The following is a 21556-nucleotide window of genomic DNA, read 5'->3' as shown; positions in this document are numbered from 1 at the left end:
TCGGGTTTCTGAAATTGTATGAAGGGCCGGTTAGGAGAGGCTGTGCCTCCCCAAACAGCCAGGCATGGCCTGGCCCCTGCCTCCTATCTGACCCCCTGCCCCATCTGTCCATCCACTCTCCCTCCCCCGCCCCCCTCCACTCTGTCCCCTGACTGCCCCCAGACTTCCTGCCCCATCCAACCCCCCTTTCTTCCTGACTGCCCCCACCCCAAGACCTCTGCCCTATCCACTCCCCCACTCCCTGCCCCTGACTGCCCCCTGCTACCTCATCCAACCCCTCTTCTCCTTCCTGACTGCCCCACCCCGGGACCCCTGCTCCCACTCAACCCTCCTGTTCCCTGCCCTCTGACCGCCCCCACCCCTGACCACTCCTGGCCCCAACCATCCCCCGAACTCCCCTGCCCTCTATCCAACCCCCCCCCCACACACACACACACTCCCTGCCCCCTTACCGACTGCCTGGAGCACTGGTGGCTGGCGGCGCGGCTGTACCAGGACAGGCACCAGGACAGAGCATTGTGCTGGCGGCGTAGTGAGCTGAGGCTGCGGGGGAGGGGGAACAGCAGGGGAAGGGCCGGGGGCAAGCCTCCTGGGCCAGGAGCTCAGGTGCTGGGCAGGATGGTCCTGCGGGCCGGATGGAGCCTGCGGGCCGTAGTTTGCCTACCTCTGTTCTTACTGCATCAGTCACTGTCTAGAAAGCCTGTCAGTTCCACTCTGTGAACTCCACTACACCAGGGACAAGTTTGTTTGAAGACACTTAGCTGTACAAATAGCACCGCACACACCATGGGGCTCAGTTGTATACTGTTTAGCCAGTGATCAACTTCATCTTGGTTCATCTGCTAGCATGTCTAGCGTTTTTTTTTCCTGGAAGCCTGCTGAGGCTGACGTGCAGATGCTGGTAGCCATTTGGGGAGATGAGCTCCGGGAGAGGCTGAACTCTGTAAGGAACACTGTGCTGTGTAACTGGGGGTCCAGGCAACTAGCAGAGACGTTCTTTAATCAGAACACCAAGTGGTGCTGTGAAAAGATTAAATATTGGAACCAGAGTTCCTTCCAATAAAGCTCAGGACAGGAAAAGTAGGTCCAGCTCTGCATGTAAAATGTATCTGTTCTCTAAGCTGGACTGAGTCATTGGACCTTCCATGCAACCTCCTGTGCTACTGACTAGCATGGAGACTACTTGCAATGCAGTAGTGTGAATGCCACCTTTTGAACTGGGTGCCCAAGAGGAATGAGGAGCTGGCATGCGAGATGCCAGACTGAGAGATTCCCAACATGTTTCCAGGATCTCTCTGGGAAATCCCAGGACCCAGCCACACTGTGGCAAAAAGAAAAGGAGGACTTGTGGCACCTTAGAGACTAACAAATTTATTTGAGCATAAGCTTTCGCTCACGGCATTCAAGCCAGTTTCCCAGGAGGAGAAACCTGGGAATGAGGAGCCTTCTATGCCAAGTATGCAGCTTTGCATTGTATTAGGTATCAACAGGGGCTTATCTTGAGACCATATGGAAATTTTTTTTTCCCTCTGGGTTGTCATTAACAATGCCACTCATTTACTGATAAGAGGACTGTTAAACCTTCACAGGTAGCTGGAAGTGTTTGCTTCTTCCTTGTTCTGCGAGTCTCCATGATTTCTCCTTCCCTTCCACCACTCCACTTTTGTATCCTAATTTTATTGCATCCCTTGGTATTCCAATGAATGGATGAGATATTGCTAGGTTAATAACCCTGCCACTTATTTTTCATTGTAGTGGCTGTATTGCTCCATAGGCATAGAGGCAGGTGGACAGGATCCAGAGGGTGGAATGGTTGGTGGATCTCAGATCCAGGAAAAAAGAAGCTGGAAAGTCCTATTGCTTCTCATCAAGAGAGATGGAAAAGGGATTTTGATCAAATGCTTTGGTATGAGGATGAGGCTCACTTCTGGAGGACACAACAGCTTTCGGCAGGAGATTCTAGAATCTCTAGAGATTTCCAGAAGGCGAGGAAAGAGTGACATGAGAACAGATGGTTCCAATGAGAGAACTTAAAAGGTCAAGAAAACATGACGTAACAGTTGATCCAGCAACTGGCTCCTGCCAATACAAATGTGGTAACCAGGACAGCAACTACTGTTGATCTTCCCCCCTACTCTCCTGTAGTTTCTCAGGTATTCCCCACTTTCACATGAATGGGGCAAGGAAAATGAGAGCCCCAAACATGCGCTTTTTTTCTGTAAAATACTATCGCTTTAGTTACTGTAGATGCTAGTCTGGTTTGATACTGCAGCTGGTCATTGTGTGTGTAATATAGCAGATTCCAGGAAAAAGTCAGACAAATAGGACTTTTTAATATCGATTGCTCAACAGTTTTGTCCTCCACAATGGCCCTCCAACTCAAAGCCAAATTGCTGCTAAACAATGAGAAATAACTGCAGGAAACCATTCAAAGTGTCCCATACTCCCCAAAGCACTCTTGAAATCCCAGCTAGAAGTAAGTGCTGCAGTGAAGTGTGTAAGTGATTTGGGAGCACAAGTCCCATTGATATTTATTTATTAGTTGCACTTGTGCTCTTACGTTGTTGAGGTTCCTGTGAAATTCCCACCCTCTGTTTCCATACATCTGGCTACACGTCATAAAATCTTTTTGCCTGTACAAAGATAAAAGGAAAAGCCCTCATGGGAATAATAAAAATGGTAAGCTAGATGTTAGCTTGAATGTCCGATTCTAAATAAAATATTCTTTCCCCAGTTCTCCCATCTGTATAGCAAAGGGTACAGAATAGTTCTAATTTGAACAAAAAGAAAAGGAGTACTCGTGGCACCTTAGAGAATAACAAATTTATTTGACTCCTTTTCTTTTTGTGAATACAAACTAACATGGCTGCTACTCTGAAACCTCTAATTTGAACAGCATGCTGGGCTAATTAGTAACAACAGCCCCAGGTGCAATAGTTTGCCTTTCCATGCACAGGTTGCTGCTTGCCCTGCTGCTTACTCACTTCCCTACTCATTAAGGACCCCCTTTTTCTTTTACTTGTTCAAATTGCCCTTATTTACTTGTTCAAATTGCAACAGGTAGATATTATTGCTATATTAGTTACTAAACTGTTGTGGGTTAGGAAATCTCCAGCATCACTCCTCCACCGTGTTTTCCACCCCTCCCCCCACCCCAGAATCTGTAGCTGATTCACCACTATCTAAGGTTTGTATAACCTGGGAATGACTTCATGAGCCACGGCAAAAGTGGGTAGACAGGCTCACCTAGAATCACAATAGAGATGGAGGCTTCGTTAATGTTCCTCAGTGGGAATATAGTCCCTTTCCCGCAAAGTCTCGAATTTCTGGAAAAAAATTGGCCGTGGGCATGTCACTGGGCCATTCTCTACACAGCTGGGCCCTTCCCAGGTGATCCATTTAAGGCGTGCACCACTACCGAATAGTATCCATTGGTTAATGTATTCCTGGAGACTGGCCAAGAGTGGGCACATGGGTTCCATCAATAGCTCCTGCACAGTTTGGGAAATCCACTGCTGAAAAATTCCTCAATGGTCTCTGCTATACTGGTTGTTTCAGTGACATGCCCCTGCAATGCATTTTATGTAGTGTTCCTGCATACCTACCTTCATGGTGACACCTGCCACCATGGATTTCTGAACCCTAAGCTGGTCCAACTGACCAGTAACTAGGCAGGGCAGGTTTCTATCGGAGGATCTCATGGTGTTTTCCATGGGGAGCAGTGCTGTCATCTGGGTAGTTAAGGGGCTGGAGCGTCTGTACTGTCTGACCACAGAAGGATGGACAAATCTTCTTCTATCTGAAGTTCTGCAGCCATTTCTGCTTGTCCCAGGTCTGAAGAACAACTCTAGCCCATTAGAGAGTGAGCGCAGACCATGGCCACAAACTAAGCTTTATCCAGTTAACATAGTGCTAAGTACTGTCCAGAGGGGGGAGTTTTATGTATGATGTAGCACGAAATTCCTCAACTGCTAGTCTCTATCTCAGGTACTCAGCAGGTACATTCCACGGCTACCTTCAGTGTCTCATGAGTGCTGTTTAGAAGCTTTGGCAGAAGCCATTCTGGCTGTGTGAAAGAGGGGCATTTATCCTGAATTCCTAAAGCTTTTCTGAAAATGGAAATTGTGCCAGCACCTTTTCCCTGGGAATGATGGGGAATTTTCTGGGGCATTTTGAGTTTGATATTTTCTCCCACAGCCCCTCTTGACTCCTAGACCTTTCAAACTCTTTCTCAAGCCACTGTTACAGGGAATTTGGCTGGGAAGTGTGGAATAGGCACCCAGCGGGGCGGTAACTCTGTAACAGTGTGGTGCAGCGCAAGTACGGGCGAAACAAAACTGTTCCTAAACCAGCATGGCGACTGTTCTGCTGCCTCGTTGGACCTTATGCTGCTGCCATTCTGCAGGTTCAGTTAGCAGTGGCTCATTTCTCTAGTGTGGACACAGATTAAGACTGACTGCTGTTTTCTAGGTTGCTGCTTTCTCTGTGCAGGACTCGTTGCCCCCCTGTAGAGAGAGGGCATGGATTTCATATATGGGAGCCAGGTCAGCGAGTGCTAACCAGATCACGGCTGAATACCTTTGGCTGTTAGGGTTCTTCCACTATGTTAGCGCTTACCCAGAAGGTCCCTGCACAGGCCAGGTACCATAGCTACATAATCAAATTACAGCCTTACGGCACAAGGTGCCCAGTGCTCCTCTTGGCTCGGGTACCTGTTACATGATACCAGCCTGGCTTTCTGAGTGCTTATTTGCTCTCACCCTGTTTGCTTTTTGCTGGTGTCGGGTGCCCTGGTGATGGTGTCTCTCCACACTGTTGGGCCTGCCGCTATTCAATTTCAGTGCTGATGCAGTTTCTCTAAGATCCATTGAGCCCTGAACCTGTCGTATGGATTGAAAGAGTTAAGTGTGTCTCTGGCTGAACTTGAGACTCTTCTACTACGAGCTATCCCCAAACTTCTGAACTGTGATAGGCTGTTCTCTTTGCAAATCCCCACCCCACCCCCTCCTAATATTGAGATGCTTAGACCTTTCCCTGTGAGAGGGTAAAGTGGCTTTCTTGTTGAAATCTTCCTGAAGCTGGTGGGTGTATTGCTGCTTAGAACCTTTTAGCTCTGTTTCACCTCTAATCCTCAGCTTAAAGCAGGGGTTAGTTCTGTGTCCTAGCTGTTGAGTTCCGTGCTGAGTGACAGTACTTTCAGTGTCTGCTCGGCACTGGAATTTGAGTGGGGTAGGAGCTGCGTGGATTCTCAGACCCAGAGCCTGTCTTCTGTGTTCCTAGCATTCTCAGACACTTGGTATTCATGGGACACACATGCAGAAAGCCACGTAACAAGCTTTTTCTAAGGGTGTATATATTCTCTCAGGATACTTGTTACTGGCATGTGTTTGAAGGTTAAAACCCCAGCGAAGGAGGCAGCGGAGGAATTCTGATGGGTGGCTTGGATAAAGGAAGTGCTGAGGTCTGTACTGCTTGTAACCGAGGGAGGCAGTTGTTTTCCTTCATTCCACTGTGAGCAGTTGGCGTTGTCACTTGTCAGTGGGGTGCGATTCCTGGTTAAGTGGTGGGCAGGTTTTGTGAGCACTCTGCCTCCTTTGGCTCTCTTAATCAGGTGGGTTAAGAGATGTTTTAAATCCCATGTGCCAGACAAGGAGATGCAGGTGTAACTGTTCCAACACCGTGGATTTGTGTGGTGGTATGAGACAGCGGGTAGAAGACACAATTTGGAATTCAGGCTTGGTGAGCCGCCCAAGGGTCTCGCTCTCCCAGGTATGGTCAAGCAGCTCTTTGACCTAGCAATCTGTTTCATGCTCTGAACGTCTGTTGCTGTTGTAAGTTGCATTTAAGCTCTAAGTGGGATTCACGGCAATGGTGTTGTGACACAGAAACGTGCACTGCTTATATGCAAGACAGTGTAGCCTAGTGGGTACAGCATTACACTGGGACGAGGGAGACCTGGGTGCTATTCCTGACAGTGCTGCTGGCCTGCTGGGTGACCCTTAGGCAAATTACTTCACCCCTCCGTGGCTCAGTTTCCCTATCTGTAAAATGGGGATAATGATACTGACCTCCTTTTGCACAGCACTTTAAGGTCTAGTGATAAAAAGTGCAAAATATATGATGATGCTTATTAGAGTTTTTGTGTTCAGGGTAAAAATCTAAAAGCCACTATTCCCTTCCCATTGCAGATGTGCGGTTAAAAATGGTGCAGAAGTACCAGTCCCCTGTTCGAGTCTACAAATACCCTTTTGAGCTCGTCATGGCGGTGAGTGATGTTGCACTTCTACCTCTTCTCCTACAGCTGAACTCTCGACAGCAACGTCTGGCATCGTCAGGTGTTAGGGCTCCGGTGTGAGATCATGAGTTATTTAGAGCAGGGTCCACGGGCCGTACATAGCCCACCAGAGCGTTTCATAAGGCCTGCGGCCTGCTTCAACACAATATACTAATGGTCGATTCATTAGCGTTTTGTAATGTTTACATCATTTTAGCTTACACAAGTGCCTAAATAGACAATACTGTAGATAGGTTGTTTCTATATAAATACATAAAATATAAATCAATACGGGTAACATTCTGTCTTATTAAAATATGTAGAATCGGTTTGGCCCACACAAAGGTGTGCTTAGGTTTATGGCGCCTTCCTGTGCAATAAGGTTGGGCACCACCGATTTTTAGAGGAACTTTCTTTAGGATGAGTTCGGGGCACAGATTTCTTCCTTCCATTTCAATCTGCTACGTTCACTGCCATACTTCAGAAATAATCAAAATCTGCTTCAATCTAAGTATTCTTTTAATCTAGTAAAATTAGTTCATTAGTTTATTTCTTGCCCATAGGCATGAGAACAGTGTCAGAAGGACAGGAAAAATCATGCCATTTGTGCTGGTTAGTATTTTTTTTTTTTTTTTTTTTTTACCCTGTTTGCTTCTCTGACGCATGGGTCCCTGAGCAGCCATCTGTAAGATAGAGCTGCATCCTTCGCAGCTGATTCTTAAAGCTAGTGGGACTGTTGTTGGTAAAGGCTATCCATGCCTGTGAAAGTGCGGGCAAGCAGCCAGCTGCGCTTGGTTAGGGCTTGGTTTAAGGAACCATCTTTGGATATTCCCAGCCTCCCAAAATACCATTTTGCTTAAACTCCCAAGGTGAGGGAATATTATTAATAAAGTGGCAATGAGGTGATTCTATAGGTTTCAATGATCCTTCTCAATCTGGCGTGAGACGTGTGCATGGGACAGAGACTATGTAGGTAAGTGTGATTAGAGCTGGTTAAAAAGTAGGGGGAGGGGAATCTCTTCAAAAACAAATTTCCCCTTTTTTCCATTGAAATTTTGGCCTTTTTTGAACTACAAAATTTATCAATCAGCCTTATGTGATGCTATCCCCATCGTGGTGGATAAAGGTAAGGGCTCTGGTTCTATAACTGGGCGATTTTTGCTGCTACTCCTAATGTGATATTTCTGACTCAGCTACAGATCTCTAAGGAGTGAGCTGAATAGCCCTTGGGTGGGCTTGCACCTTGCTCTGGCAGACTTCAGAGGGAAGCACCGGGCAGCTGGTCATTCAGCCCAGAGGCCCACATATGAGTTCATCTTTGTCGCATCTTGTTCAGTGGCTGTGTAGCTGCTTGGGGAGACTGAGCCTTTTTGGGTTGGAACATTCCCAGTATGTTCCATGAGCCCTTTCTACTGAACTAGGACTCTAGCTTTTCCTAGTGGCTGACACAGATGGTGAGTAAAGGGGGAAACATTTAGATGAATGGTTTGGAGTGTGTCCATGGATGGAGGATGTATGCACCATTCCCTAGAATGGTTTTCAGCCTTGGATTCTGTTGGCCCCATTGCTACTTCTAGATTACTGCATGACAGCAGTGGCCCCTGGTGCCTTTCCTAATGTACAGCTGGTATATTACTATATGACTGGTCTGGGACCTGGTTATCCGAAACAGCCTCTCAACTGCTTTGACGAGGTGGAATAAGACTGGCTGGCAGGCTCTTGCAATTGGCTCCCAAATTTTGAATGCACCATTATGGTGGTGCTTTCTAAACTGAGAGGAATCCAGTCCCCTTGAGGCTCCTTCACAACCAGCCTAGTGTGAAAGGCAAAGCGTAAGGCCCTCTTTTGTTCAATGTTGGACTGATTCTTTTCATTGGCTTTCTGTCCTTGCTAACTTGTGAACTGAACGCCAGGGCCGTGTGTGCTATGGAAATTGGTAAAACATATCCCAGGCTAACAAAGCATGTTGCAGAAAGCTCCTACCAGAGCAAGCATCTTCCCCACCATGCTGACTCTGTGCAGCCCTTGTTAAAACAATACAGCGATGGTCATTACAAAGAGATGTGCAAATAGCACTAACATGCCAGATGTACGTCTGCTTCTCAGCACCATCACAGTCTAACTTAGCAGGATTGCCCTGATGCCAGATGCTAGTCAATAGGTTGCCTGCTAATACAGGACATTTGCCTTGAGACAAATCCATTGTAAGCTTGTTAGCAGAACTTCTGCAGGCTAGGGCTTGATGGCAGGGCTTTAGAGCTGTGCTCCGGCTCTGCTCCAGCTCCAGGCAAAAACCTGCAGCTCCACTGCTCCGGAGCTGCTCCACTCTCCAGCTCTGGGCTCCGCTCCAAAGCCCTGCTTGATGGGTCTATTTGCTCTGGTTTCAGGATGCTTTCTACTTGACACAACTGCTAGCTCCCTGGGGTTTGAAGACTTTGGGAACGAAAAGTGACATTTAGTCCTTTATATGCCTAATTAACTAAACCTTGTGTCACCTCTGTAAAGGTATTAGGTACATTTTACAGATGGGGAAAATTTGAGGCACAGAGATGAAGTTACTTGTCCAAGGTCACGCAGCCCATGTGAGGCCCTTACTCTGTGTGGCCTTGTCTACCACAGGGAGTCTGTGGCAGAGCCAGGAGTGCAACTCGGATCTCCTGAGGCCCAGCGTCCTCACTCCGCCAGGCATAACATGCTGTTACTGTGAAGGCTGAAGTCACAAAGATTCTAGAGACGCTGATGTTTGAATCTAGTGACAGCGGATCAGTCACGGTGCAGTGTCAATTATCTTATTAGACGGATTTAAATGGAATGTTCCACTAGCGTGGGAGGCAGTGAGCATTTCACACAGATGCAGAGTGCTTAACTGTCACTGGGTGGCAGTTACGCATGGAGAGTGGGAGTAAAATGAAACAAGCTCGCTCTTCAGCAAACGACTTTGCCATCACTTATGCTCATACTTACGCGTCCCCATAAGCCAAGCATTTTCATCCTCTTCGGTATTGGGATGCCCCAAAATGCTATGGGCATGTTTTCTGGAGTGCAATGATTCAGTACAGCGCTTCATGGTGGGTGAAGGATGATCTTGTGCTTGAGGCATTCGATTTGGAAGCAGGGGACCTGAGTTCAACTCCTAGTTCTATGACAGATCCCCTATGTGACCTTGGACTTCACATCTCTCTGCCTCAGTTCCCCATCTGTAAAATGGGGATGATAGTACTACCGGTCTATTCAGGCTGTGAGTGTTGTGGGGTAGGGAGTGTATGGACCGCACTTAGCACAATAGGGCCCCAATCCCAGCAGTGCCTAAAGGACTCAACCAGAGTAAATAACAATAATGATAATGGGATGTGTCTGGCTTTGATTTGTAACTCCTCGGTGCCCACGTGTATTCTGTTGTGGAGCGTAGATTTTTAAATAGCTTCGTATGTGCTTCAGGTCCTATTTAAGGGAGGTACATATTGGGGTGTAAACAGATTGACTGACTGTTTCTTTAAACTCTTCTGTATTATGCCTTCCCTGATCGCCGCCACGGTTGTTGAAAGGTACGTACAGTCCTCTGTCTGACCCGACAGCTCATTTGTCTTGTGCCAGGTGCTGTAGAGATGCATAGTAAGACCGTCTTAAGAGCTTACAATCTAACTCAATAAGATAAAGGGTGAGAGAAAGGGGTATAACATGCAAGCGTGGTGGTGACTAGGGAATGCCATGTTAGTTTAATGGGTTAGTTTGCAATAGAATGACAGGTTCAGTGCATCCATCCATAGGATCCATGGATCCCTCAATCCACCCCATATGGATACAACAATGGCTTATATTGTCTATATGACAAGACATGCAGACAGGAAGGGTATCTAGGTCAACTGCAGTCCAGTGTTTTATAAAGTTTACGATATTGATGCATCCTAGTATAAAGTTTGAGGAGTCCCTAACAGGTTAAAAGTGCAAGTCTAGATTATATCCCAGACCGGCAGAATCAGAATTGTAACAAAAAGGTATGTTACACACGCTTCTGCAGCCTCCATTTTCACGCTTGGATCCTGTTAGCAGGAGAGTATTCCCCCTGAGCAAGGAGAGCAATCTCTGTCTGAGCAGCTGGAATGCTGCAGCAGATGGGAGAGAGCTTTGCAGAGCAGCCGAAGAGATTGGATGGAGCTCTGAGTACAGCATCTCTGTAACTGAAGAAGTGCTGGAGAGGCACTGGCCTGCAGGTGCATGTTACCCACTCTGCCCTTGAATGTTTTGCGACTGACGCACAATGGCACTTGGCAGCGAGCAGACTGCGTGCCCACTGCTCCGAGGCTCCTTAGGAGCTGCCGTGACCTAGAGAGTGACGCAGTTTTCAGAGTGTGACTGACATGGCATTTCTGGCTGACGCTAGCCCAGAGTATCTGAGATGAGCAAGAGGCGGAAAAAGGGTTTCAAAATAACTGTCCCTGTACACTGACGGGAGCTGAGCAACACATACATGGCCCATGAAATTGCCTAGTATAGATCAGTGCAGTACTTACAAAATGGATATTACTATGGGAAACCAAGTCTTACTTTAATGGAATAATTAAAACTATAGAAATTGGTCTGCACTCAGAAGGCAATGGTCTTTTTACTTGGATACCTGTGTCCAGCAATGGTCCATATCAGATATTTTTATAGGAAGATGTCTCCTCTTCCACTTTCCAGCCTGCCCTGTTAGTTCCTGGATTATCCTTAATGTGACTGGCAGAAGCGAACAGGTCTCGAGATACTTTTCAGAGCCCACAAAAGTCCTGCTGTTTTACAACATGCTTCAGTGTGACCTGATGGTTTGAGGCCACAGTACCATGTTGTGCTGATGCAGTACGAACAGCATGACATCCTAATGCCCAGGTTACTGTCATTGGACAGATACCAAAAATGTCAGCCCTGGTTAGACACGCTGTCTTAGCTGCCTTTGCTTGTCCAGTTTCTGTACCCCCTCCATTATTACACAGAGGGAGAGTGAGCAGCATCAGCCTGAGCAGACCGCCTCTGATGCATTCCTCTCTAGCTGGTGGTGTGGGATGGTTCTCACGTACTGAATATGAAGTGTTGGATAAATGCTCTTTGCTGCTGAGAGCAAATGAGAGCAGCTATTTGATTCATCCAAGGCTCTGAAACAGCTGCTGGTTGCATTTGTTTACTCTGGACTTTAATATGTGTATTTTTGGGAACATCAAAAAATTCTTTCCCTTAACTGCCTTCTGTTGTTGATGCTCAGTATGTGGTACTGAGGCAGTGTTGGGGCTGAGACCCCTGTTGGCTTGGAATTATTTCACTTGAATAGTTGGGAGCGACTGACCCCAGAACTACATTCCTTTTGGGTGGCTCTGCCCTAGAATTCATGTAAGTTTCCTTTCACTGAAGGAGTCCATACAGTGTGTTTCAGGCCCTAGACTCTTCCTTCAGTCATCCTCTCTCTTCTTGCTTGCAGACACATCACCATGTACTGTAATGATGTGATCTCAAGCTGAGCAGGGTCATTGTAGGTCAGGACCTGGATGGGAAAGCTCTAAGGGTCACCAGAGCAGGGTGTTAGTTTTTCAGTGGACTTGTACTTTTATCAGTACTGAATCAATGCCCTGGCATGGTGTTAGGGGGCACTGTGCTGTTGGAGATGTCCTTATTATTTGTATTCCAGTAGTGCCTAAAAACCTGCTTGGGCCCCACTATACTAGATACATTGTGTATAAAGAGAAGATGGTCCCTGCCATGAAGATCTCAATTGACAAAGTAAAGTTGAGGACCCTGGGCACTTGTGGGTGTTACATATTTCAGGCAGAGCACTTTCGGTAAGAGTGTAAGTCTGTTAACCAGAGTGTCCTGGCCAAATTCCAATCTGGGTTATGTCCTGCCTACTTGAATTCCCACTGCAGCTTCTGGAAATGACTGGTTGAAACTGTCCTGTCTTGCAGGGAAGTGCACGTGCATCACACCCTTGTGCATTTTATTTGTAATAACTTGGATCAAACTTTTCATGGGTCTGTATGTGTCCAGTGGTACATCTGGCCTGCTCAGCTCCTCTCCCCAAGAGCCCTGCTGCCCCTGGATGCTTTGCTTCACTACCTTCCTTCTCCAGGGTACCAGACTTTCCCCAAAGTGGGACAAGGGAAATGTGTCCAATTAGCGATCGTTCCTGAGTGGAGTGTGGCTTCTGGCCCCACTGCTAAAGGGTTGTTTGCAGAGTCCAACATATCCTGGTGGTTGATCATGTCTGGATCTGTGTGGTGCTTCCTGGGGGTACCCAGGGTTAGGGAGGCACCTCACTACTGCCCACCCTTAGTGCGAGGAAGCCTTGTCTGTGCCTGGCATTCAGCTCCCCCACTCCACCAGCCAGGTGCAACACACGCACTCCCCTCTAGGTTAGCAATGGGCACATTCAAGCCCTGTGAGCTTCTCCCTGGAGTGTCTAGCCCCTGGGCACTCGTGGTATTCACAGATTTGCTGCTCCCAAAGGACCAGTACATCCCAGCTTACCAGGTCCACTTCAGATCACTGCTCTCCTTAACTCACATCTGTCTATAGTGAAATCCAGTATTAGTTTAACAAAGCTCAGATTCAAGTAGCAGCAAGTAGAAGTGTTGGAAACAAATGGCTACATACAAAATAAAATCATAACCTGCATTTTAGAGCCAAGAGTTAATTAACAAGATACTCTCCTGTCTAACCCGGTATTGCTTGCCCAGAATCTTTGCAGTGCTTTACAGCCAGCTGACTGTGACCCTTCTCTTACGAAACATCCCCTGTATGCTGTCAGTTTACCTCCTTGGTGAAGGATTCTGTGTATCTCTGTGCACTTCAGGATATACCAGCCCAGCCCTTTGTCTTTATTCATACACAGGATATCCCCTGCGGTTTTTTACCCTGTTGATTTTTGCAGTCTGTCCTTGTGTACCTGTATTCAGTATGCAAATAGACATATCATGCACAAATGGCCAGACGGAGAGATGGGTTTCAGCTACCTCCTGCCTGAAGGGAACATCTCCAAGCTATGTCACCTGCTGGGGTCCTGCCTTAATGCCAAGACCTTAAGAGCATCATTTTTCTCCTCTAAACTCCTTAAATATTATCTGTACATATATTTCACAATGGTTATGATGAGCAGTGGGCTACTGGCTCTTGATGGAGACCTCTCATGCTGCTCTTTAGTGAACTGTTATGCAGATATCTGACCATGGGTGTCCCTGTACAACCTTAGGTGCTGCACCCCCTGTGTCCTCTGCCTGTTGGCATCAAGATGACCTTCAGTAGGTTTGTATTTAGGTAACAAATGAAGGCGAATACTGTAGCAGAATAGCCTGACTAGAATGGTGTTTCCTGTCGGGTGGGAGATGGAGCAGGACAGTGATTTCCAGGATAAGTGGCATCCAGCTACAGTGCATGTCATGGTCCTGGAAGGTCTGCTGTGTTGCCCAGTTGTGGATGCATTGTAATAATGCAGCTGGAGCTAACTGAATCGTTCCTTTCACCGAGTCTGCAGGAATGAGGCAGATCATTGGCTCCTGTCCAGAAGGCACTAACACTAGATCAGTGTTTATAGCTCTGGAGTCCAGTGGATCTCTTACTGGCAGTCTCTGGGCTGGAGTGGAAGTAATTTGCTCAGTCGCAGAAGGCTCTCACCTGTCTCCATAACTGCTTTGCATGTTTCTGGAGGGGCTTTTCCCTTGGTGGAGTCCTGACTCCTCCATACCTTCCCTCCACCCCCAACCCCACCCACGTTATCTCTTGTGTTACCCTTGGGTAGATAAGAGAGTTCTCTTATGATGAATATCATGAAGATTCTTTATTCTATCTGCTGGACACACATGGCCCTTGGTTAGCCTAGGAGACCAACCCTAGAGCCTGAGCTGCCATGTCTCATCGCACAGGGTCTCCCTAAGTGCTGGCCTGGCTTAACCAGACACAGAAAGGACTGCTGGCTACAGTCCACTCTCTCTTTGAGCCTTGGATGGTGGTTGACACAACATCTGAACCATAGGGTTAGAAGGGACCATACAGGTCATCTTGTTTAACGGCCTGCCAAGATGCAGGATTTGTTGTGGCTGAACCATCCAAGAGAGGTGGCTGTCCAGCCTCCTTTTGAAAACCTCCAGTGAAGGAGCTTCCACCACCTCCCTAGGCAGTTTGTTCCATGAGGGAGGGTCACAGCTCTTTCTAGAGTCAGTCAAAATGTCTCTTCCCCCACCCTGCCTCCCCGCACCAGCTAGAAGTGGCTACTAAAGAGCAATGCAACACCCCTCCTCTCCTCTGGGGGGGGGGGGGGGAGATGCTGCTTTGGAGCTTTTCAGCCCCAAACTTGACGACATACCTTCTCTCCCCTCTTTCCCTCCCCCCCCCCCCAGGTTCCTCTGCAGTGGAGGATTGCATTGAGCTAGAACACAACCTTGAGGAGTCATGGTAATTTGCACAATGGTAAATGTGACTCCGCGTAGGAAGGGATACGTTGTGTTTTGATGTGGTGTCAGCTGGTCTCGGTTGGCTCTAAGGTGAACCCTACTGTTCACAGCCCATTCGCATGACACAGCGGTCTCTGTCTACGCTGAGTGCTTCACATCATGTTAGCTAGTGGGGCCCCTCCAGGTTATGTTGTAATGCGAGGTAATTTTTCCAATGTGGATGAGCCTTCATGCGCTTGCTAGACCCCTAACTGGGTTTTACGTGCAGTGATTTGTCCTCCATTTTCTCCCATCTCGATCTGTGCACTTGGGCCTGTTGTTCTTTCACGCCACTGTCTGCAGACTGCCCCACTGTGGGAGCCACGTGACCACAGAACCACTTTGGAGCAGCATTTGTAAGATGTAGGCAAGCGCAATTCCTCTGAGCCCGACTGCCAGCTCTCCTTCACAAATAGCTGCCTGGGTGGGCAGGGGACTCCTTCAGCATGGTGCTGGAGGCAATGCAGGCAGAGAACAAGCAAGAAGGTTGGTGCCTCACCTCGTTTTACCCAGCCTGCTGAAGGAGCTTTCTCCTAACGTGCAAGGTCCAAACCAGTCACTTCAGCGGTAATGTGTACTAGCGGGGAATTTGTGAAGCCTCTCTCTAGCCTTAGAGAAGTGACTGGCATGGGGAGAAAGCCAGAGCTGTTCTGGGAATCGTTATGTAACACTGTGCTGACTTACTGTATAATCCCCTTCAGTTTCCTTTCATGAGCCGAGAGGATAATGTTCCCCTCAAGGATATTCTGGTATGAGGCTGGATAACCTAATTCTGAGCGCTGCCTCTCCAGAGCATGCAGGAAGTACTCAGGACTCGGCAGGTTCTGGGCTGAAACGTCTGCACATGTACAGCAGAATTATGCTGGTGAGGTGTTTTATTGCTTGCTCTGCTTTGGTGCTTGGCCGTCCGTGCTGTTAGAGGCAGAAATATCCCAGTCCAGACTCCTGAGGCACATCTGTTGTGTAATCTGTTTCTAGGTCACTTGCCTGACGGGTTATGGAAACCCACAGAGGAGAAGCAGGAGGAGTTGTGTAAAGATCAGATGCCCTGGGCATGTGCTCACATTCTCTGGGGCATACTGGATGGCAGAGGGTAGGCAGGAATGCATCGTCTACTCCCTTATCCTGTGGAGAGGGGGTAGGTGAGAGGGGCACTCCAGATGTGGGGAATTGTATTGAGTCACCTGCACCTTCTCTCTAGACCTTTATCCTTTGAAAGGGTTTGGGGGAGGATATGGAGGCTGGAAGGTGAGGGATAGGAACAGAGTAGCTTGGGTGGTGTAAGGGAGGGGAATGCCCCCTCTTTTCAGAAGGATTGTGATTTTTTTTGTTTTTAGAGTGTCATTTCCTTTACTGGAGAGAGATCTCTCTCGTGTGGCACTTTTTCACTCTCTCGGGGTCCCCCAAGGTTCTCCCAGCACTATAACTTGACCCGAGTTTGTAACCTGTCATGGTATGGCTGGCTGTAAACATGGCTAATCCTCTGGGAGCTAACCCTGTGTCTAGGTCTGGGACTGTAACCAGTTCATAACACTGTTTGGTGGACCCCTTAACCATGCTTATGGAACCAGGCTGGCCACTCTTGCTCTGGCTGTGAGCACGTTGCTCCACGTGCTGGTGGTGGTCTGTGTGGTGCATGCTGAGCCGGTCCGGGCTAGCAGAACGGATCGTGCTGTCGCGCACGGAGACGCGCTTGGCAGTGCGGACTTTCAACCATTGCTGACACATGACTGGTGTGAGGCAAAATGCTGCTGTGCGCATAACTCGGCCATATTGGTTGTATCCAGTCAGGTGGGCGTCCCAATTTGGTTCCAAAAACACAGTAGTACTTAGGCCCGGTGTGCATGTTAGGGTTTGTGCTGATATTTCCCACTGAGGCTGCAGCTCCGCTGTTGGTAGTGCTAGACAGGACTCAGTCAGCCACAAGTGTGCTAAGCACAGAGTTACCTACCCCTGCTCAGAGCAGGTCTACACTGCTGCGAACACCGGTGGCCACTGATGGGGGGGGTCTGCACCGCTTCTGTCGCAGTTGCTACCACCAGTGAAGCTGCATTGATAGTATAGCCGTGCAAAAGCTGGTGCTATAATCTGAGGTAGACAAGGCCATAGAACAGGATAGGCCTGAAGTGACAACCATTGTAGACCCTCCTTTCAAGGGGAAGGGGTCTGTGTGCAGCCTAAGGAAAAGTCCTTTTGCTAACTGTTATGGTGAGATTGGCACTTGGCTAATTGGGTGTATTCAGGGGTTGGAGTTGCCCAGGCAGCTGCTGCAGCTGTTCAGATCAGGTGCTCGGGGATTTTCTCCTGATCTGGTAATAAGCCAGCCCTGGAAAGTGATTGGAGCAGGAAGAGGCAGTTCCACAGTCTGTGGCCTGGATTCTGGTGTGGAGCCTTGGCAGATTCAGGCTGTAGGATTTGCAGGAAGCGAAAGCTGGAGGTGAGCAATGCTTTGCTCAATGAGTGTTTGTCCCAAGTGGGTCACTCTGAAAGGAGGGGGATGGGATGACTGAATCGCTCATTGCTGTACGCACTTGAATCATGTTGGATTGCCTACAGACTCAAAAGGAACTTAGCTCTTGACTAGTCCAGTGCCTGCAGAGTCATGACTCCAAGGGGCTTGTTCCTTGGAAGAACTCCGGGAAGAGTTACTGCAGCAAGGAGCTGGAAGGGCAAATGCAAGCAGGTTAGCTTGTTCTAATACTATGGCTGGGAACCTGAACGGGACTTAATGTTACGTTTGGCTGTGCTGTTTTTCTGTTTTGCATCTTAAACTCCATGGAGTGATTGGGGGGGCGGGGAGTGGCAACTGCTGGTTAATGTCAAAACTCTTCCTCCTTTCCCCTTTTAGGGTTGTGATTACTGCCTGTTGGAGGAGAAATGTGCTGGTGAGTCTAGCTGCTGAGGGTGAAGGCTCAGCCTCACACTTGGCTTCTGCTTAGCAGCGCACCCCTGTATTTCTGCGGTGATGAAAGGGATACCAGAGTGGACAATAGTGCTTTATGGGGTTTACCAGAGCACTGTGGTGCAGCTTTCCAATGTCTCCTCCACGTGACCCAAGGCAGCTGCCACGACCTACTGTAGTTTGAGTTGCTGTTTGTGTAGAGAAGATTAGCAGAGAGCTTAAGGTTGACATGTAGAAGAGGAATCCTTCTTCAAACCAGGAGATAAAGCTTATTTAAGATGTGTGTTTGGGCTGTTATCTTAGTTATTCCATAGGAGCTGTGTGCCTACTTCTAACAGGAAGGAGTGACTCATTAGCAGTGACTCATTAGTTAGTGGCTGCTGTTTCTAAGCTTGTTGTTACTGGAGTAACCTATTCCATTGTGGGGAAGGCGGAGCAGTAGTGGTCTTTACTCTAGGTTGCAGAGTGGACTCCTGGTACCAGATCTGTGCTTGAATTCAAGAAGCAATGTGTCTCCTTTGCTTTAAGATGTTTCACGTTTTTAGATTTCATAGCAATTAAACCAACCTTTTTCTTACTAAAGAGGCTGTATTTAGGCCAAATTTGACTATCTTTAGGCTTTGTGAAAATGAGCTTTTTACCAAACCTCTGGCCCAAACAAAATGGCTTTGACCTTCCCAAGGAAACAGCTGGGCAGAGAACGGCTGCCCTGCAGCATTGCATAATGTACTTGGGCAGTACACTAGTGCTGAAAAGAAATTTGGCCTATAAAGAAAATGAAATTGACTAGTCTTACTTCATTATTTTAGAACTTGACCGAGCAGCAATATGCGTAGCTGCCCTGTATGCCTCCTGCCCTGAAGGAGGCCCATGCTAGGGGAAGTACCAAAAATAAACAGCATCAGGAGTGAAAAGTAAACTGAATATCTTAAGATCCGTTCCAACAATCTGTATTGGTAACATAGTTAGTGACAGGTTGATTTATACAGTGACCTAAATTGATAGTGTCCCTTTGTGTGAACTAGTGCTTCATCCCAATAGATGTGCTGGAAAGGTGTCTGTCGTCTTGATACCTGAAAGAAAACACATGTTCAGGGGCCTTTCCTAGAAAGAAACTGGCACTGGGCAATGTTTTGCAGTCTTTTGCCGCCTCCTGTTACTGTGTGACTTGTGTTCTCTGGGCTCTCCCTCTGCTGGTCTGGGCTCTTTGCTGGAAGCAGTGGTTTAGTTCCTACTCCATCTCGCCTCCTAGGAGGTGGTAGGGTAACCTAGCTTGGAGAGTCAGGATTGAGGACACCAGGACTGACTTCCAGGAGGAGATGTAAAACTGAGGAAATAAAGGAAAAGGAAGGGCTGCTCCAATCTCTCAATTTAGGCAAATGCTGTGCATTACTGTACGCTTTCCCTGGCAATGCAGGTTGTTTTCTTGACTTGGACTTCCTTTGGACAGTGAAGCTAGACTATCAGTTTCACTTCCTCCCCAGCACCCAGTCCTGCACTAGCCCAGTGCAGCAGATTGCATTACCGACACTACAGAGGAAAGTTTTTTTTAAAATTGTGGAAGTTCTAATTTTTTTAAACTTATGGCAACTTTTCTATTCCTATTCAGTTCTGTGAAGCACTTGAAGATCCTCTGCTGAAAGGCATTAAGTGAAGAGAATGGAGTAATACACCATGCAAAACCCATTCCCCCTCCCCACCCCCAAATTTAGCTCCATTACAAACCTCTAACCATGTCAAGTTTTACTACATGAATGCTTCACATGCCATCACCTCCAGACCTTGCCTCCTATGCATGGGACACCCCTACCCCAAGCTTATCTGCAAGGCCTCCCCTGAATTTTGTCCGTGTTTGAGTACCTCCTAATAACCCACTGCCATGCTGCTTATTGTGAATCAAGCTGATATGCATTCAAGTTGCTCTACTTGTCTGTCTGTCCTACAAGCTCCTTGGAGAGGAGGTTTTATGGAAAGTGCCTAGTATGGTGGTGGGTGCAACTGTAAATAAATGAACAAACAGGAGCATGTACTGTACAAGGGGCTTATGACTCCTGCTGAGGTCCCTAGGGCAGACAAACTGAGGAAGATGGTGTGACGGGTTGGATCACAGAAACTCCCTTGGGAAGTGCCAGCTGATGTGCCAAGACTACTTCTGCCCCTGCTTTCCCCTGGCAGCTTGGAACTTCAGTGCCCTGCCTGGTTTGAGCCAGACCCACTAGCCTGCTGCAAACCCAGACCCAGGTCTGAACCACGTCCACTAACAGCTGTAGGCTTAATTGAAAGCAGCTTAAGAAGTGTTCCTGTCTTTAACACTCAGATGCCCAACTCCCAATAGGGTCCAAACCACAAACAAATCTGTTTTACCCTGTATAAAGCTTATAAATTGTTCGCCCTCTAAAACACTGATGAGAGAGAGATGCACTGCTGGTCCCCTCCCCCCCAGGTATTAATACATACTCTGAGTTAATTAATAAGTAAAAAGTGATTTTATTAAATACAGAAAGTAGGGCTTAAGTGGTTCCAAGTAGTAACGGACAGAACGAAGTGAATTACCAACCAAAATAAAATAGAACACTCAAGTCTATATCTAATACAGTAAGAAAACTGAATACAGATAGAACCTCACCCTCAGAGTTCAGTAAGCTTCCTTTTACAGACTAGTCTCCTTCTAGTCTGGGTCCAGCAATCACTCACACTCCTGTGGTTACTGTCCTTTGTTCCAATTTCTTTCAGGTATCCTTAGCCTCTCTACCCCCATCTCTTGAGCCAGCTGAAGACAAAATGGAGGGGTTTCCTAGGGGTTTAAATAGACGGTCTCTTGTGAGTGGATACTTCTCCCTTCCCCTGTGTAGAATTCCAGCTACAGGATGGATTTTTGGAGTCGCATGTCCATGCATGACTCAGAACTTACAGGTAGCAGTCATGGTTCACATCCTCATGTCTTTGACGTCCTTGAACGTCCTCATGTAGGCTTCTTATGTGGATTGGAGCCTTCCAAGATCTGTTGTCCGTTAAGTGCTCAATCAAGACGCACTTAACTTGCAACTTCCTTTCTAAAGAAGCTGACCAAAAGCCTTACTAAAGCTGTTTAAAATCAAACAAGTACACAGCCAATATTCATAACTTCAAATACAAAAATGATACATGCATACAAATAGGATGAATAGACTCAGTAGATCATAACCTTTACTGAGATGTTACATGGCATATGTAGCATAAAACATATTCCAGTTATGTCATATATACATAAGCTTATTTCTATAAAGCCTTATAGGGTGCACCATCACAGGTGGAAAGGGTTCTTCCTGCACCAGTCTCATGGATCCCTTCAGACTTCTTTGCTGTTGGTGCAAATGGAGGCTGGACTCAGCTATACATGGGCTACTGGGTTAAGTTGCCAGGAACTCCCAGTCAATAGAGAGCAAATATGATGGACTTGGAAGACTCTCTTGTGTCACACACAAGTGCAAGTTCCTTCAGCCAACCAACCACAGAAAGGAGATCAGCTCAGATGTCATTATGTGCACAGTGCAGCCTGCATGGGGACTGTCAATTACCAAAGCAGTGTGTACACCCGCAGCATCTGGGAGGCTGATTTCCCACTGCCCATGCTTGTGTGGCCTGCTGCTAGGAATAGCACCCGCCCTTAAAATAGCACAGGCTTCTGAGGACACATTCCAGCTCCCCTGCTCTTAGATCTCTGAATGGAATGGTATCAATTTCAGGCGGTCAGCAAGCTCAAATATCCAGAGTAGGAAGAGAGACTATCCTGCGTGGAATTCTGGCCTTCAGAGCTCGCATCCTTAACTCACCCTCTGCCTGTTAGCATGTTCATCAAGTCGTGTCCCCACATCCTGTATTAGTCTCTGCAGATCTCCCCAGGTCTGTAAGGCCTTCCATTAAGGCCATTCTCTTTTGATGAAAGGATGT

The 21556-nt window shown here is 47.5% G+C and overlaps 1 protein-coding gene across 3 annotated transcripts in view; it reads left to right on the top strand.

Annotated features, from left to right (window-relative positions):
- Positions 1-21556, top strand: part of SEC14L5 (SEC14 like lipid binding 5) — a 58825-nt gene that overhangs the window by 3342 nt on the left and 33927 nt on the right. For 2 of the 3 annotated variants that reach the window (XM_048866065.2, XM_048866064.2), the window contains exon 2: positions 6189-6265. In XM_048866065.2, coding sequence (XP_048722022.2) covers positions 6203-6265 — 63 coding nt within the window. In that variant the 5' untranslated portion in view covers positions 6189-6202. Of the gene's footprint in view, positions 1-6188; positions 6266-6837; positions 6887-21556 lie in introns of those variants that run through there. The other variant, XM_048866066.2, reaches the window with a different exon arrangement.

The sequence above is a fragment of the Caretta caretta genome, chromosome 10 (assembly GCF_965140235.1).
Source record: "Caretta caretta isolate rCarCar2 chromosome 10, rCarCar1.hap1, whole genome shotgun sequence".
Lineage (NCBI taxonomy): Eukaryota > Metazoa > Chordata > Testudines > Cheloniidae > Caretta > Caretta caretta.
The sequence above is the reverse complement of the archived record's forward strand: the minus strand, read 5'-3'. Positions and strand labels throughout refer to the sequence as shown.